Source organism: Ylistrum balloti, unplaced genomic scaffold (assembly GCF_031769215.1).
Source record: "Ylistrum balloti isolate Yb309-2 unplaced genomic scaffold, AGI_CSIRO_Ybal_v1 Utg369582, whole genome shotgun sequence".
In the NCBI taxonomy this organism is placed as follows: domain Eukaryota; kingdom Metazoa; phylum Mollusca; class Bivalvia; order Pectinida; family Pectinidae; genus Ylistrum; species Ylistrum balloti.
The window spans coordinates 70,554-89,050 of NW_026781872.1; the positions used below are offsets into that span (position 1 = coordinate 70,554).

At 34.4% G+C, this 18,497-nt stretch overlaps 2 protein-coding genes across 2 annotated transcripts; both read right to left on the bottom strand.

Annotated features, from left to right (window-relative positions):
* Positions 1–258: 258 nt before the first annotated feature.
* LOC132543613 (inositol oxygenase-like) lies at positions 259–2,386 on the bottom strand. The gene has a single exon (XM_060207130.1). It carries the CDS (start codon positions 2,158–2,160, stop codon positions 1,300–1,302), a length of 861 nt encoding a protein of 286 aa, XP_060063113.1. The 5' UTR covers positions 2,161–2,386; the 3' UTR covers positions 259–1,299.
* Positions 2,387–6,855: 4,469 nt separating this feature from the next.
* On the bottom strand, positions 6,856–18,279 carry LOC132543592 (probable Bax inhibitor 1). Its single transcript, XM_060207109.1, has 9 exons — positions 18,152–18,279; positions 15,060–15,168; positions 14,768–14,888; positions 14,114–14,162; positions 11,935–12,032; positions 11,242–11,321; positions 10,822–10,922; positions 9,092–9,161; positions 6,856–8,733 (listed from the first exon to the last, which is right to left on the bottom strand). The coding sequence occupies exons 1-9, from the start codon at positions 18,211–18,213 to the stop codon at positions 8,710–8,712; spliced, it is 714 nt and encodes a 237-aa protein (XP_060063092.1). The 5' UTR covers positions 18,214–18,279; the 3' UTR covers positions 6,856–8,709.
* Between the last annotated feature and the right edge of the window lie 218 nt (positions 18,280–18,497).

Consider the following 18,497-nt stretch of genomic DNA (forward strand, 5'->3'; position numbering starts at 1 on the left):
ATATTTGTAAAAGTCTTTTGATAAATTGCGTCATGGAAACATTTAGTGTAAATTTATAATAAAAACAGACCCCAGAACTACTAACTTCTCTTCTCTGTGTACCTCGTGATAGATATGGAGTATTGATAAAATACATAGTGATTACCTATATATTAATACCATTGTTAATGCTATAATATCTTAATAATATCAATAAAAACATCTATATCTTTTCTATAATAACAACAGCCAATACGTTGATAAATAAGAACAGAGAGATTTAATTAATACAAAGCTTCCTTCCGGTTTATTTACAAACTTGTCAGCTCCGTTCGTATCAACTACATAAAACTAATTAATTGAAACAATCTCTTTGTTAAATCATCTCCTCCAAATTTAAATACAAATAATAAATAAGAAAACATGCTAAAATCGTACATTATTCTTTTCTATACTAATAAGCAACTTTATTCAATGAATGCACCAATTTCATGTCATAAACTGCATATAAATCTAATAATGATATTATCTTTATCAATGTATTCTCTAAAACAAGTCGGTCAAAAGATAAGACTGTTCAATATGTTTATCAAACAAAAAACAATAAAATCACAACAGAACATATTCTAAAATTTTGTATTATTGATAGTATCGTCTTGCACTTCATAAATCTAGTACTTCAAAAATTAGACCCTTCACGTCATCATGATAGACAATAATGGAATGTATATAGGGATGTTAATTGAATCACCCTTTACGTCGCCTACATCCGGGGACCAAGACACTCTCTACATATTATGTATTAAGCTGTTACAATATTCCTGATTATTTTCCATAATAGCTGTTTTGGCCCACATCAGTTGTATATAAAATGATTTAATCTTCCTGAGGGCAATGTACTATAACTTGAGCAGTGTTATAATCACAGCAGGTTAACAATATAAGTACGTGCAAATTTATATATAAAAAATAAAACTTTAAAATGAGCCTGGAAACTATCTTCCTTAGTAAAATAAATTGTAAGGGAATAACAAGTCTACGATTGATCCCTGGGAATACGTCACATTTCGTTCACCGGTAAGATGCTTACTCCAATTTTCTAAATATGTCAATCCCATAATGTCTTGTCTATACATGGTAAAACATTCCGTGCTATGCCAGCATTATAGATAATTGACTATACTCCAGAACTAGTATGATAAAGCACTTATGTGTGAAAACAGAGTGGTGTTTGTAATGATGTTGTTCATCTCAGACACCCTCAGGTAATTCACTCGACGCTGCATATCCGTATTCAGTGTTGAATATGTATCTCCAGCTTTACCATTTCACCTTTCCTGGAATATATTTGTCCATAAGACTGCTGTAGTATGTCTGCAGTTTCTCAACATCGGGTGGAATAGGAGACTTGGTATAAAGGTCAAATTGATTAAACTCATTGACCCAGGTCATCATCTCATTGTCCTTGTTGTTACAAAGATAATCATAGGCTCCGGAGGTGTGCCAAGGATAGAAGGAATGGAACCTGATCATATACAACGCTTCTTCTGGAAGATAGCACTTGTTAAGGTCAGAGGTTAGCACTCGGTACAAATATTCATCGTGGCCCCAAGACATAGTCACGTTACTGAGACCACAGTTTTCTGTGTACATTCCCAATTTAGAATTGAGCTTTTCATCCTGAAGGTCGGGGTTATCCTTGAAGCTTTCTGTCCCGAAAACAATGCTTTCATCCGGATAACAACCTACCGGAAATGTATCACCAACTGTGGACCACTGAGGCTCCCCCCAATGGGCCATCACCTTCCCTGCATCGTGAATTAATCCCACCACATGAAACCAGTCCTTGTCCGGATGTGCTTTTCGGATTGCTTCCGCGGTCTGGTATGCGTGAAGGGAGTTCGGAATGTCCACATCGGGATCACTTTCGTCCATGAAGGCATCCAATGAATTAATCGCTTCCATCATTGTCATTTCGGCATGACTGAATTTTGTGTAATGTTCTATTTTTTCGCGCACATAGGCCAGGGTTTGTCGGGTATGCATAGTCTTGTATGTGTTTACAACACGGGTGGGAGAGTTATGTATATCAAACTCTCGGTAGTTCCTCTTGTCTTTATACTCCGGGCGATATTCCGATGGGTCTGACAACACAATCCTCTCCTCGTTATCCGTCATCATCGGTTACTACTGTATTGTTGTTATGATAGAACTACTCGATTCCGTTACAAAATGGCGAGTTTTACAGCACAGACGAGAGATACACTGCAATAAGCGAACAATCCTTTCCCTCAGTTAGCCGGTGATGGGTGACGCGTGAATGTTCCTTAGCCTAAAATCATTTGAGCTTGAACATATGAATGTTTATCATTTCATGTGGAGCTATGCGTGAATGATCAGCAGTAGGTCGCCATGTTACACCGCCATTACACCCAATACACGTCTGTTTGTAAACACTGGTCGTGGATTGAAGCCAGTGAGATTGTAACCTCAATATCGCTACTATAGTCTGTTTCGGATTATCATTGTAGCTGTAAAAAATGTGTGTATTGCGCCTTGTTATCGCTTTCGGATGTCGTATATCATTAACTCACACCAATATGACCACACTATGTTATACACATTGCACGTGTAGATAATGTCATATCTGTCCGAAGTCGTCAACCACAGACAGATAACGAGAAATGTATACGGTTCCTTGTTGTACAGGTGAATTAACACTGGCGGAATAACCGTTTGTTATAGGTTTCGTTTCATATTTCTTAACATTAACGGTCAGTATATCTCACCATATGATATATACATATCCGTGATTCTTTAGCTCGTAATTTCTCTACAATACTATATTACACGCATTTCTATAGCAACGTTTATTTTTTTTTTCGTATTTATTTTTTTTTATGTAACTCGGACAGGAACTGATTAGCTTTAATGTTATTGACCTACCCCAGATGCAACTGTACCTCTGTGTTATAATTATAATTTATCATATTTATATAGTTCTAAAACTAAATATAAAAATATACAAAGCTGTAGTTATTCACATGGGAATTAAACCACACCAGATACAGCACCATGTCAAATGACTAAAAAAAATCTTATCTCATCGATGACATATAGATTGGATAACGTCATATACATACCTACATACAGTTTTGGGGTCGCACAACGGTACACGATACCTTACACGTTACACGATGTATGCATGATGTGTGCACGATGTATGCATGATGTGTGCACGATGTATGCACAATGTGCGCACGATGGTAAAATTGACGAAATGAGTTATGCAATTCGTTCGCACGTTACGCGGTTCTATTGCACAAATGTGTGATTCTATCGTGATTGATATAAATTTAGAAATGACTTATAAGTAAGTGTGGTTTAGGGTTTATTTGTTTTCTAAATATATAAGAGTACAACTAAATATATCCTAATTAAGCCATTAATATATAGGTTGGACACCTGTATATATATATCACATACACACTTAATAGTCAGAAACACTTTTTTTTTGAGTCAGATACACTCATAACGTGAAGTGTTTTTTTTTTACAAAAAGCCACACATGACCAGCCTTAGTGTACAGACACAGATTATATATACATTATATATGTAAATATTAAATGGACGTCTCCTCATTTCACAACATTGAATAATTTAAAATCTCATACCGTCAGCAAGGAAATTTTATTTTATCTATTTCTGTATTACCCTCATATTTCATACATTTTGTAAACAAAAAATATCTTGTGTTTTTTGTGTTATGCTTGTTTCACGGGCGACCCAATCCTAGGTGCTCACTCTTATTAATGTAAAGCTATCTAGACGTGAAAACACAAAAATTCATAAGCCTGATTATTTCAATTTCCTTATCGTGAATTTTCCATTTCTGGATATCAACATTCTTGCATCACTAACCTACGATATTTACCTGTCTCAAGGGCCTGTTTCGATTATCTCGATTTTCGTGCAAGAGCTTGTCAATTGACTGACAAAAATCACGGAGAAGTTTCACTGTCGTCATAGTGATCTCATTGAGAAATATTCTATTTCTTTGTGCGATATGAAGCTGGACTTGTTTGATGCTCCATCCTTTACCTGTTGATATAGTCTTGTATATAATACAACAGTTCGGTAACTGTCTAATATATTGACCATACTAAACACAGAGATATATACAAATGAACCCAGACGTGTGTTATGTGTACCATCAACGGTAAGCGACGCTAAACAACGGCGGCCAAAATTATCTAAAAACCGACCCTATTACATATTGACCATACTACACACATAAATATATACAAATGAACCCAGACGTGTGTTATGTGTACCATCAACGGTAAGCGTTGACAGCAGTGTAACTTATATAGATTTGTTAGGTATGTCTGCTGTGCATTGAATAAGATACTGGGCACCAGATACTGTCGTGTTAAATACGTTTGTATGTACCTGTATATCGGTTTTGTAAATCTAACTTTTTGAATATTCAATGATTTGGCTCCATTAGTGTATACATACAGTAAAACCCTTTGAGATCGCGAGATCGGAAGGTCTATATAACGTACCCAAGGACCGACTTCTTTATTCAGAGGCGAAGTTTAAAAGAAAAAGAATGATTATTTCCTAACTTCATATCCCGAACAATGAGTGACAAAAGTGACAGTGAACGCACAAATTATACTTTTACTCAGACAAACACATCAGTAGACATTGAGACAATGACTTAGGTATGGAACTGATACACAGACATGTAATCCACAAATTCTGGCAAGTGTAACGTAAAGGAATTGTTTGGAGTAGATTTTAATAGATTGATGTGATTGTACCCCTGACGCATTAGTGAATCTATTTATAGAATATATTTATATGAAGGATACAAGCAGATCGACCTACAGAATATATTTATATATAAGGATAAAAGTAGATATATCTATAGAATATATTTATATGAAGGATACAAGCAGATCGATTTATAGAATATATTTATATGAAGGATACAAGCAGATCTATAGAATATATTTATATGAAGGATCTATAAAATATATTTATATGAAGGATACAAGCAGATCGATCTATAAAATATATTTATATGAAGGATATAAGCAGATCGATTTCCTGTCAGTCATACACCTAGTCATTAAACCTGTTGTGATACTCGTTCTCCATGGTGTAGGTCAATTTTAATCTACCAAGGTTGATTTTTCTTCCGTTCTTAATCCTCAAGTCATTTTTTATGGTTATATATTGCAATTGCGTAATTAACTTCAGATATAAATGGAGGTTTTAATTACACGACAGTATCTTTGTTGTTGTTGAATTGTAAGAGATATGTGTCATTTAACGAGGTAATATGATAGTCTTCTAGTTCTCCAACAAATTCAGACATGTATAGAAAAAAAGTCGGTCAACAGAGGGACACAATTATTTCCCACAGATATGTCAGTTATCTATTTGAATCAATATAATATTCTTTTCTCCCAAGAACACAAAACATGATTTTATATTTTTTTCTGAATTTAAAACAGAATCATATTCAGAGTTTTGACTTTGATATGTATTTTCTTTCTATAACTAAATCGCATTTCGACTTGTTAGCCTGGTTACGCTTTGTAACTAAGAGAATAGTAATCATGAATCATTATGTATATTAAAGAAAGAATTATAGTTTATGAAGGACTTACATGATTATATAGTCCAATATGCTACAGGCAAATGACTTCACTGTTAGATTTATAATAATTGGTTTGATATTTCCATCACTGAATAGTAACATTCCTACCTTAAATGATTTGTCCATGTTTAATTGGTTTTCTAGTCCACGTCAATGTCTTGATGACGTGATAAATCACCACTGCCAACGGGAAATATATTTACAGCCTTTAGTTTGTGTCAATAAACAATAAACACAATACAATAATAAGGTAATGAAATGTCTTGACAAAAGACAAAATAATTGACACTTTTAAAGTTGTTATATTCCCTGATGTGATTTAATGTTAGATGTAGTATAACTAATGATTTCTCGTCACTTCTCGGTTTTTCGTTTTACCAATAACAACTTTCAATTTACCTGGATTTAAATGACGTGTGTTGCCGTTTCATTATAACGAGGGCTAATGGAGAAGTGGTGAGTCTTGTATTTAAGAAGTTAAGCAAGGATGTCATTTTTCAGCTCTACTATTCTCTAACTATTTAAGTCTGTGTACTCGAAGACTGGTGTCATTTGATCAGTTTATGTCGAAGAGATAGCACTTTAAAGTACACATGGTAAGTGACTGTTACAAAATTAACAACATCTGAATGTGCAATGATTCAATATTTGATAAGAAATGTCTAGCACTTAAGAATATCCTTATTGGTATGGTATCAACACTAAGGAATAGTGCCCCATCATATGCTATAATGAAAAGATACTGTGGCGGGTTTTAAGCGTGGCAAACAGAGCCTTGGTGATTTTGTTTTGTTTGAGCAAACCAAATTTTCATCTTCAAAAGTTTAAGATGGCCGCTTGTCTTTTTTGTTTTCCTGATATATATATATATATATAGTCAGTGCATTCCATTCTTACAGAAGATCTTGTAATGGGAAAGCTCACGGCCTGTTGGGTACCAGTACTCTGACAGTTGATCAGAAACACACCAGGCTGACTTTGTCGCGTGCTAATCTCAACCTTTTAGAGGCAGAGCCTGCTAACTTTCTGCAGAGGTTTGTGACTATGGATGAAAAGTGTGTCCATCATTTCACCCAGAGGCCAAACTTCTTAGGCAGTTAAGAGAAAATATTAAACTCAAAGACTAGACATAACTGTTGACAGGACGTTAAGACAATGTCAGCCAAATTTTATCTATGTTGAAGAAAACCAAACTAGATATATGTGATGAAAAGAATTTATTCCTGTACATTGAAGAAGGGCCAGTACACAATAGATAACAAACAAAACAATATCTAAACAAACAAGGTAATCAAAGCTACACCAAAAGCCATCAAAACTTGTCAAGTTTTCATTTTTTCCGTGAAGGAATTTTAATCTGATCCCAGTTAGGAATATTCTTCATTCTTTTTGTTATTCAAGAAAATATCCAAATTTCTACCTCAACATTTAACATTTTATTCCGATTTCAGAAAACCGATGTTATAAACTACAACCAAATACCAGATGAAACATAATAAAATGTTTACCACATATAAAATCCATACTTATCACTCTGTATAAAATGGTATTAAACAGAAAACATTTCTACTTTACTGCAACTTTATTGAAGTATGATGTCTTCAAACATCTTTTTCCATGATTGTTTGTATGTACATCTACTTTCTGTTTAATCAAGTTGCATTTGCTTGTTAGCAAAGAATTAAATCATTAGTATGTGAAATGAGATGAATGTTAAAAATCAGACACAAAAATTATTTAATCAACTTTTTTAAATGAGTCATACAATTTCCAAACTCATATGGCACTAATTATCAAAAGTTGTGAATCCCTCATATTTTTATTTAAACTGATAACGGTGGTAATTTTAGCTATTCATTTAATGAACCAACACCAACAATGCATATGATGTAAACTGTACAGTTCTGTTGTTGACTCTAATAAATACCAAACCATTTAAAACGGTAATTCAAATCAGGCAAGTAACAACAGTATCCTGTATCTAAATATCTGTATATATTTGAAACATTCAACTTTTTAGTCACTTATGAAATATCTTCAAAACAAAAAATATTTGTTTGAAAATGCATTTTTCACTTCTGTATATTAAAACATTATCCTATCAAGATTTCACCTGCACATTTCAAATTCAAGTCCTCATTATTCAGAATTGAATTCGCTCCAGACTGGAAATAATCCACTACACAGGAAATCTACCATTTTCAGTAAGGTGTAATATGAAAAGAAAACATGAAACGATGTATATTATGTAAGCATGATACAACATGTAACAATATCATGAGTATAAAGATTCAGCTGGATATTTCTGAGATGTAATTACTGCAAATTGCATTTTTGTGGAAAACAAGCTCAAAAGATTGTGTCTGATTATATTTATACATATAAAATGTAACTGTTAAACTCTTGTGCTACATATAAAATATTCAAAACGCTGTCTTTATTTCTATGTACTGATAAATAATAATAAAAATTAAATAATTTTGCAAGATGAACAAAGCAAATTAGTTCACAACATTTAGGAATAAATAAAAAATGAAATCCAGAATACATATGTAGGTAATAAAAACAATAAGCTTGTGACGGTAAAAAACTGCCGAAGTCTTTAATACCAAAACATCATCAACTTTAACACTCTTCATGTTTCTTACATTGATGATTGTTGATGTTCTGAAACAACACAACTAAAAGTCATATATGTTTTTAAAGTTCTAGTCAGTTCTTAATCTGTAATTTTAATCATTTTCAAATTATGTAGTTGTCAGTAATGAAATGAAAATCCAACATCAATTAAAGGTAACATAATTTCACAACAGGGAAGATATGAAGCTACAGAATCTTTCATGCTTGGTTATGGATATGATTACTATTAAACCAATACTTAATAAGGTCAGATAAGTTCTTCTTCCCAAAAACAGCAGCATATTTTCACAAAATATTCATCTTAATAGAACTGTGTAACACTTGTATGTTAGCCATAATCCTGTTTTTTGGGAATGTAGAACATTTTCTTTTATTGTGGTTGTCAATAACAACCATCCTTCAACGTCTCCTCCCTCTTAATTCTTTTCCTTCTTCTTGTCCTACGAGTAAAAATGAACAGTTTAAACTTTTTATATACTTTTCACTCCCAAATAACACACACAAACATTTATGAATGTACATCTTATTGAACTCATCACTGATCTATATTACATAATAACAATAAGACGTTTCAAGGTCACTGGAACACCAGAGTAAACATTCATTTATGTACCGAGTATACTGACAACAATTGACACATATTTTTTTAACTAAGTTTCTCATAAATCAGTTATCTTGGCTATTTTACCTCCAAACTTAACATACAAATTAACAATTTAACAAATATTCAGTCTTTTCTTTTCTATAGTCGTAAAGGCCATCATCAAATAATATATTTAAGGGATTTTAATGACAAACCTTGTTGGACAGAATGATGAGAAGGCGGCGAAAGATTTGGATGAAGTCAATAAATAAATCCACACTATGCCTGAAACATAAATTTGACAAAATTCTCAAGGAAGAGACCTCACTTATTCCTTACAACAACTTCAATATATTCCTCTAATGACATATCTGATTCACTTAAATAATGGCTAGGGGGTCATTTTGAGACCTTGATACCCAAAATCATTTTCACTAATTAACAAGAGGGATCTTGGCGCCCACCATTTGAGGATCTGTTTTCAGTTCTTGAAGATTTGTTTATTTTTTTTGTTTGTTACAGGTGTTGTAAATGTTCATGAACTGGTCTTCATTGAATGTACTCAATGATGGCACAAGATATTTTTATTAAGCACCTATTAGCAAATATTGTTTGAAAAAGATCCCAAAGTATTATTAGATAGCAGTCAGTTACAGGTGGATAATGGACAATATGCTTGTGCTGTATTACAGTCGACATCCAAGATGGCTGCCTGTGGGCCACCTTGATTTCAAATCAGTTCAAAAAAGGTACAATGCACAACTAGGGACCAAGGGAAACCAATATCTATGAAATATCAGAAGGATCCATCCAGTACTTCCTCAGATATAGCAGTAACAAGATTTTACTCTCAAAATCCAAGATGGCTGCCAGTCAGCCATCTTGATTTTGGATCAGTCCAAAAAGGTATAATGCACAACTTGGAACCAAAGGGAACCTGCATATGAAATTTGAGAAAGATCCATCCAGTACTTTCCAAGAAATACCAGTAACAAACTTTTACATTCAAAATCCAAGATGGCCACCTGTCAGCCATCTTGATTTTGGATCAGTCCAAAAAGGTATAATGCACAACTTGGAACCAAAGGGAAACTGCATATGAAATGTGAAACTGCATATGAAATTTGAGAGATCCATCCAGTACTTTCCAAGAAATAGCAATAACAAACTTTTACATCCAAAATCCAAGATGGCCACCTGTCGGCCATCTTGAATTTGAATCAGTCCAAAAAAGGTACAATGCACAGCTAGGGACCAAGGGGAAACTGCATATGGAATTTGAGAAAGATCCATCCAGTACTTTCCAAGAAATAGCAGTAACAAACTTTTACTTCCAAAATCCAAGATGGCCACCTGTCGGCCATCAAGGGTCCAAAAACGGTACAATGCACAACTAGGGACCAAGGGAAAACTGCATATGAAATTTGAGGAAGATCCATCCAGTACTTTCTCAGAAATAGCGGTAACAAACTTTTACTTCCAAAATCCAAGATGGCCACCTGCCGGCCATCTTGAATTCGAATCAGTCCAAAAAAGGTACAATGCACAACTAGGGACGAAGGGGAAACTGCATATGAAATTTGAGAAAGATCCATCCAGTACTTTTCCAGAAATAGCGGTAACAAGAATTGTTTACGGACGGACGGACGAATCAGGGACCACGGACGCAGGGCGATTTGAATAACCCACCATCTATTAGATAGTGGGCTTAAAAGACAGTCTATCCTTATTCTGCATGAGTTGGTAAATACAAGCTAAATGATCATTAAAGAGACAACTCTAAGATTTATTGATTCTCTAACATTCATGAACTTACAATGGATCATATTTCCTTACAGTTGATTGGCAAGATCCTTATAATCTCGAGTCTACAAATATATCTACTCTTCAGAAAAAACTTTTTAGACAAATTTTCTTTTTTTTTATTCGTTTGATTTCAACCTACCAGATGTAGTCATCATCTCCCATTCTCTTCTTCTCTACAATCATTTGGGTATCATACAGCACAAAGGCACAGAAGACAAACAGACCAGCATACAGCTGAACCTGGTAATCAATGATACCGAGAATTAAGGAGCGACCAGAGACATATCCTACCTGAGTATTCAGTCTGATCCTTCTCATTTGAAATAGAGGTGATATTTTGTTATTCTATATCATACTGTATGGCATAGTCCCCCTTATTTTTACATATCATAAATAGTTCATATCATCATTATTACAACAAAAGAATTTAAAAACGGTTTTCATATTGTATGTCTCTAATGGTAAAACCATAAGAACCCCACAGTCAATTAGCAAAACAAATACCAACCCTGTATTAACACTGTAAATTACTATAAAAAATTAATAATAAAATACTTACTTCCCAGATTAGTCTAGAACCAATGAAAATGTTGAGGAGACCAGCAAGGCAGAGCCAGCTCAATGTGCTCAACAAGAATCCTGAAAACCAACAAAATTCACATTAAATTCAACAGGAAACAGCCAACAAAAACAATTGTCATTTCCCTGGGTAATTTATACCATAGTGATGCAGTCTGTTATCAAACATGTACACACAAGGGGACATATTTCTGGAGGGAAAACAAATGTACTTTGTGTTTTGGTGGGCTCATTTTCCCTGGAACATAATTGGTAATTCCAAGATGCTGCCTAACAGCAATTTGGTTTTTCTAACAAGTTTAAAACCAAAACAGCACAACTAGGGACCACAGGAATCCTTCACATAAAATTTCAGACACATCCATCCACTGCTTCTGAAAAAAGCAGTAACTAATTGTAAACATCGAAAACCTATATGGCCGTCTCTCCGCCATTTTGTTTTTCTGATCAATCTCAAAATGGTCGAGTATGTAAAACTAGAGATCATGGTGAAACTACATATAAAATTGGAGAAGGAGTTAGCCAGTAATTCTCCAGAAATAGAGATAATCATTGCAAAAATAATATGGAAGGACAAATGATAAAAAGTGATTTGTATGGAGTATCATCCCACAACAGATTTATCTCCCTTGACCAGGTTGATATGAAACAAAGAACGTTGCAGCAGACTTACCGCCCATGTACAGGTAGGTACGATTGGTATTGTACAATGCAGCCAGAGAGAAGCTGATGAAGATTACTGAGGTTCCCATTAATGCTGTTACAATGATGCTGGAAAAATAAGATTATAAGATTTCAAAATGAGCAGGACCAGAACACTTCAGATTATTATAAAACATCTTAAGTCATTCACTGGGTATTGTTATGGTATTGACTCAATTGGAAAACATTTAACTGTATAATGGCTTGATCTGGAATGATGATGCAGAATGGTGACCTCAGACAAAGTGGCCATGCACAAGTCTCTCTTAAATCATTATAAGGAAGGTGTTAAGTCTAAAATATCTTTAACCAAGTGGTCGGTGTCAGAGAATTGTGTTGTCCTACAGCCACCAGCTGGCTCCATATCACTCAAAATATCTGACATCTGATACAGCAGCCATGTATTTGCAAAAATCACTAAAATACAAGTTTCATACCAGATTAAAGATAACCTCAAGGTCAGTGTAACAAAAACGGAGTCAGCTACTTTACTTATATGATCCAAGGAGTTGCAGGATCAGTCAATGTTGAAATAAGTGGGTAAACAGTTATTGGGGAAAGTTTCCACTACATAATATCCAAACCATCCTTCTATTGTTATGTGTACAAAATGTACGTTTATATAAAGTCTACAAACTTGTTTGCTGTATCAGGAAAAAGCAAACATTGTTGTATTAACTCCACTTTGGACTTTTTAGATTAGTTCATAATGCCAATTCTAGGGTCAATCATAATGCCACTTACACAGGGTCAATCATAATGCCACTTACACAGGGTCAATCATAATGCCACTTACACAGGGTCAATCATAATGCCACTTACCTAGGGTCAATCATAATGCCACTTACACAGGGTCAATCATAATGCCACTTACACAGGGTCAATCATAATGCCACTTACACAGGGTCAATCATAATGCCACTTACCTAGGGTCAATCATAATGCCACTTACCTAGGGTCAATCATAATGCCACTTACCTAGGGTCAATCATAATGCCACTTACACAGGGTCAATCATAATGCCACTTACATAGGATCAATCATAATGCCACTTACCTAGGGTCAATCATGCCACTTACCTAGGGTCAATCATAATGCCACTTACCTAGGGTCAATCATACAGCCACTTACCTAGGGTCAATCATAATGCCACTTACACAGGGTCAATCCTAATGACACTTACCTAGGGTCAATCATAATGACACTTACCTAGGGTCAATCATAATGACACTTACACAGGGTCAATCCTAATGACACTTACCTAGGGTCAATCATAATGACACTTACACAGGGTCAATCCTAATGACACTTACCTAGGGTCAATCATAATGTCACTTACCTAGGGTCAATCATAATGACACTTACCTAGGGTCAATCATGCCACTTACCTAGGGTCAATCATAATGCCACTTACACAGGGTCAATCATAATGCCACTTACCTAGGGTCAATCATAATGACACTTACCTAGGGTCAATCATAATGACACTTATCTAGGGTCGATCATAATGACACTTACCTAGGGTCAACACTTACCTAGGGTCAATCATACTGCCACTTACACAGGGTCAATCATAATACCACTTACCTAGGGTCAATCATAATGACACTTACACAGGGTCAATCATAATACCACTTACACAGGGTCAATCATAATGACACTTACCTAGGGTCAATCATAATGCCACTTACCTAGGGTCAATCATAATGCCACTTACACAGGGTCAATCATAATGCCACTTACACAGGGTCAATCATAATGCCACTTACACAGGGTCAATCATAATGCCACTTACACAGGGTCAATCATAATGACACTTACCTAGGGTCAATCATAATGCCACTTACCTAGGGTCAATCATAATGCCACTTATCTAGGGTCAATCATAATGCCACATACCTAGGGTCAACCATAATGCCACTTACCTAGGGTTAATCATAATGCCACTTACCTAGGGTCAATCATAATGCCACTTACCTAGGGTCAATCATAATGCCACTTACCTAGGGTCAACACTTACCTAGGGTCAATCATACTGCCACTTACCTAGGGTCAATCATAATGCCACTTACCTAGGGTTAATCATAATAACACTTGCACAGGGTCAATCCTAATGACACTTACCTAGGGTCAATCATAATGCCACTTACCTAGGGTCAATCATAATGACATAGTCAAGGACGGGTCCAAGAGACATTCCTGAAATTATAATTAATCATTATGATTCTGGGGTATCCAACTTAAACTGAAAATTGGTTTTGCTTCAAAATGTTGCATGTATATTGAAAGTTTTCTGTGCAGTGAATAAACTTCGTAGGAATGCTAACATGGATTTCTAAATATATATATATCAATATATTTAGAGTTATATTTAATGTAGATTAGAAACTCAAAGTCATTTCAGCACATTCTAAATTGAATTTAAACTGACAATTTATCTGCTTATTAACTTCAAACTTCATGTACTCAAAAAAAAAATAAAAGTTCACATTCATTAATCCATAGTATTTACTCTTACTATCTAACATTCAACCTTACTCCTGTACCAGAGAAATATAAGTATTCAACCTTACTCCTGTACCAGAGAAATATAAGTATTCAACCTTACTCCTGTACCAGAGAAATATAAGTATTCAATCTTACTCCTGCACCAGAGAAATATAAGTAGTCATCCTAAATCCAGTACAAGAGACATTTAAATATTCATCCTTACTCCTGCATCAGGGTGTAAGGTAAACATCCTTACATTTGTACCAAAGAAATGAAAGTATTACCTCATGAAAGCAATGGAATTTCATTCTTACCAGAAAGGAATGTGAAGCCAGCAAATATAGCAAGTCTCTTAGATTCATTTTCCTTGGAGTGACGGGTAGAGGCAAGCCAAATCATCAGCCCAATGGATGCAATTGTGGTCAGAATACCAGCCTGAAATAAATTCTTTGATGAATACATCGACATATATCATGCCTCATTAAAAAATTTGACTAAGCATTAAATTGTGTAACTAATATTTGTTTTGAGGAAATTTATGAAATGTTAACTAGTCTGTTTGTCTTCAAATAAATATCTTGTGTTTAGTAAAAGTACTGGACTTACCTGGAGCCATGCTGTATAAAGGTGAACGTAGGCGCCAGCACAGGCAGTAAACATAGATATGGACAGACACCCATACACTCTCTTCAGATGGGCCTGAACATGATTTTCCCTGAAACACACCAAAATATTTGTTGGCAAAAAGGAGTTAAATAGATTTTTTACAATAGTTACAGGATAAGGAACAATGTCATTTTTTATACTGCTTTTCCTTGTTTGAATACCAGAGATCTTCCACAACACTGATTACTGCCAGTCAAGTATCTTTCTGGGCTAATAGCTTTTGTAATTCTATTTTCTTTCTCATTATTTTATTTTTGAAGAATTTACATGTAAAACAAACATACACAATATATGTACATGAAAGATGAAGAGAGGATAGAAAAAGGTGGGGGATAGTATGTAAGAGAGGTAGTTTCTCCAGACTACTTAAATTGATAAATCAGATATCAAGCCTGAAGAATGTTTATTTAGTAAACAAATATATAGACTGTGCTGTGTTGGCTTGATTTACTATGTGGTTACAGGCATCATGAAATATAGGGAAAAAATTCAAAGTAATAATAGTGAGATCACACTAGAGATAAATGTATAAATAACTAATGAGAACTTCATAATAGACAAACATTCAAATACAAACATTGAGTATATACCATAACTGGTTACTCATATTTTGATTAAATTGGTTAACTTAACTGATTACCAATAAATCAGATAAACCCACAAATGTTATTTAAGTAGGTAGCCAAGTACACCATAACTGGTTACTTATAGAGTGGTTTAACAAATATAAAATAAATTATCAGATATACCATATACTAGTTACCTACAGACTAAATCACATAAATAGGTAATCAAATTTACAATACCCTAGTTATTAAGAACTACTGGAAGTACACAAGTTATTTATATATATAGACAATCAGATATGTCATATTCTGGTTACTAATAGACTGATTCCTATCAAGGTAATAAGCTAGGAGACAGATCCAGACACTAGAACAAAGGTTACTTACCTTACTTGTTTAAATGGGAGTCAAACATACTATAAACTGGTTATTTATGTTACTGTGAAAATAAATTACTAGTCACATGAGTAACTGTATAGTTGATATCACCACAAATTGGTGACATATATAAAACAGGAAAAAAACAATATGGTCTGGAGCAAAAATAACTGCCTGCATATATATAGCTACATTTTGTATATATAATGAAACCAGTCCATTGTTTCCTGGTATAACAGTGAGTGGTTACAATCTATACATGTGATATATCCATGAGCTTGTTGGTGTACAAGACCATCGTAACACTGGAAAATTAAAATATCTGAAACTGATTACTTGTGTAGTATTCCAACACTGGGCACATGTACAAAATTAAAAAGATAAAAGAAAAAAACACTATAGACAATGCTTCTACAGGAATCTCTGGAACTCCAGAACTAAAGATCTAAAAGTGGTTTCCATTTCCTCCAGTGTAATTTGAATTGTCTTTTCCTGTACCCATTTTTTCTACTATTTATGTATTTATTGACTGTAAAGTTATCCTCAATTGCATTAATTAGGGCATTCACATTTAAGGATTTGTTGAGACATCTGCTCCTGTAGATATAGTGTTTAATAACTAATAAAATTCCATTATCAAAAGAGTTGCATTGGTGTGAAATTATTCCAAATATAAATGAACTCTTATTGTATGCGAAAGGTATTAATAAAAGATCTAGAAGTGTTTCAAATTGCTGAAGAAGCTCTTGCACTTTTTCACAATCCCAAAGACAATGTATGATTGTTTCATCATCAGTATTACAAAACAACATGTCGGACTAGGAGCAAGGTTAGTTTTATGAAGAAAAGAAATTTGTAGTTAGAATATGATGAATGACTCTAATGTGAAACCATACTAATTTGGAATTTTTTGTTATATGGAATGAAAGTTGATAAATTTTAGACCATTTTTCAGGAGTAAAATTAAAAAGACAATTCCATTTTCTAGTCCCAGAAGGCAGAGATGCTGAGGTTATGAGAGCAACATATTCCACACATGAGTAATAGTGCTGCATTGGAGGGAGAGTAGTTACTGGTTTTAGAAATCAGTTAGTTACTCAAAAGCAGGATTATTTGAAATAGAAACGCAGAATGTTTTTGAAAAAAAAATTGCAATAAACAAGAGGCTAACTGGGCCTGCAGTAATCACCTGGTATTGATTTATCCAAACCGAGGTGAGCCACATAAACTTCAGGCCAAATGGGACATGATATCAGAGAAGGGAAGGATTACAAAGAATTTTTCTATTTTCCATATTCAGCACCAACCCTTCTGACCAAAATTTGGACAAAATCCAAGGCTTTTAAATAAATATCCCCTTTTGAGCCCCACTTCTCAGGCCTCTGTGGGCCCCAAGAACCACTATTTATACAAACTCGGTTATCAAACATTACTAGGCCATGTTAAAAATATGACATTTTTTTTGTTCATGTGTTTGTGTTTCAAATATTAATATAAAAAATCTACAGCTCATGATTAAAATCATCAATTGTGATGAAAATCATTATCCCCTTGGAAGAAACAGTAATTTACAAATGCTGGACTATATATAGATATTATCCATATTTGCATGGTTTACTAAACTTGTTGTGACAACAATGATATGACTTTATATGAGCAGTATACAGTCACACCTTGTGCATTTCACAAAAATTACTAAAACAGGAAGTAATAGGCTATTGCACAAACAAGTTAATTATATATCCGTGTATCCGTCCTTATCCGTAGTGACCGCACATGGAAGTTCGTACTTTTGGTTAACCACTAGCTAGTCTGAATTACCTTTTCAAAATTCCATTGGATGCGATTATCCTAATGCATTTTTTCACTAAAATGTCTTCGTTATCTGAATCATTATTTGATATCTTTATTAGGCATTCGACAGCTTCTGTTTTCAGTTACATAAACACTGCGTACTGATAGTCCTAAATATAGCAACACGTAAGGCCTTCCGCGAACTTTTGCAGCTGTCACTACAATATGTCAAAGCCATTGCGATATTCGTTGGTTCTGCGGCACATTATTTAATTTTCTTAATCCTATACTTACAAGTTATCAAACTTGAATAACTGAGGCGGAGGAAATTGGTTCCTTTCTGAGTGTCGATTCATTTCTTCAGCTTCTGGATTTCCGATCGAACGTTCGTGTCCGTTTAGCGTAGACTTCGTCACAGAGCCGCTTGTAACAATGGAAACTATACAATTTCAAAACACTTATTTTAATCAACCGTTACAGTTGGACTTCAAATATAAAAATCAAGGTATGTTGCAAATAAGTTTCGCTTGTCTCTTTCTTACTATACCTATGAATGAAAAATAATTACGCATTCAAACATTAATCTGACGACCGCTTATGTACTCACGAAAGAAACATGACCTTTGACCTCAGCAGTGTG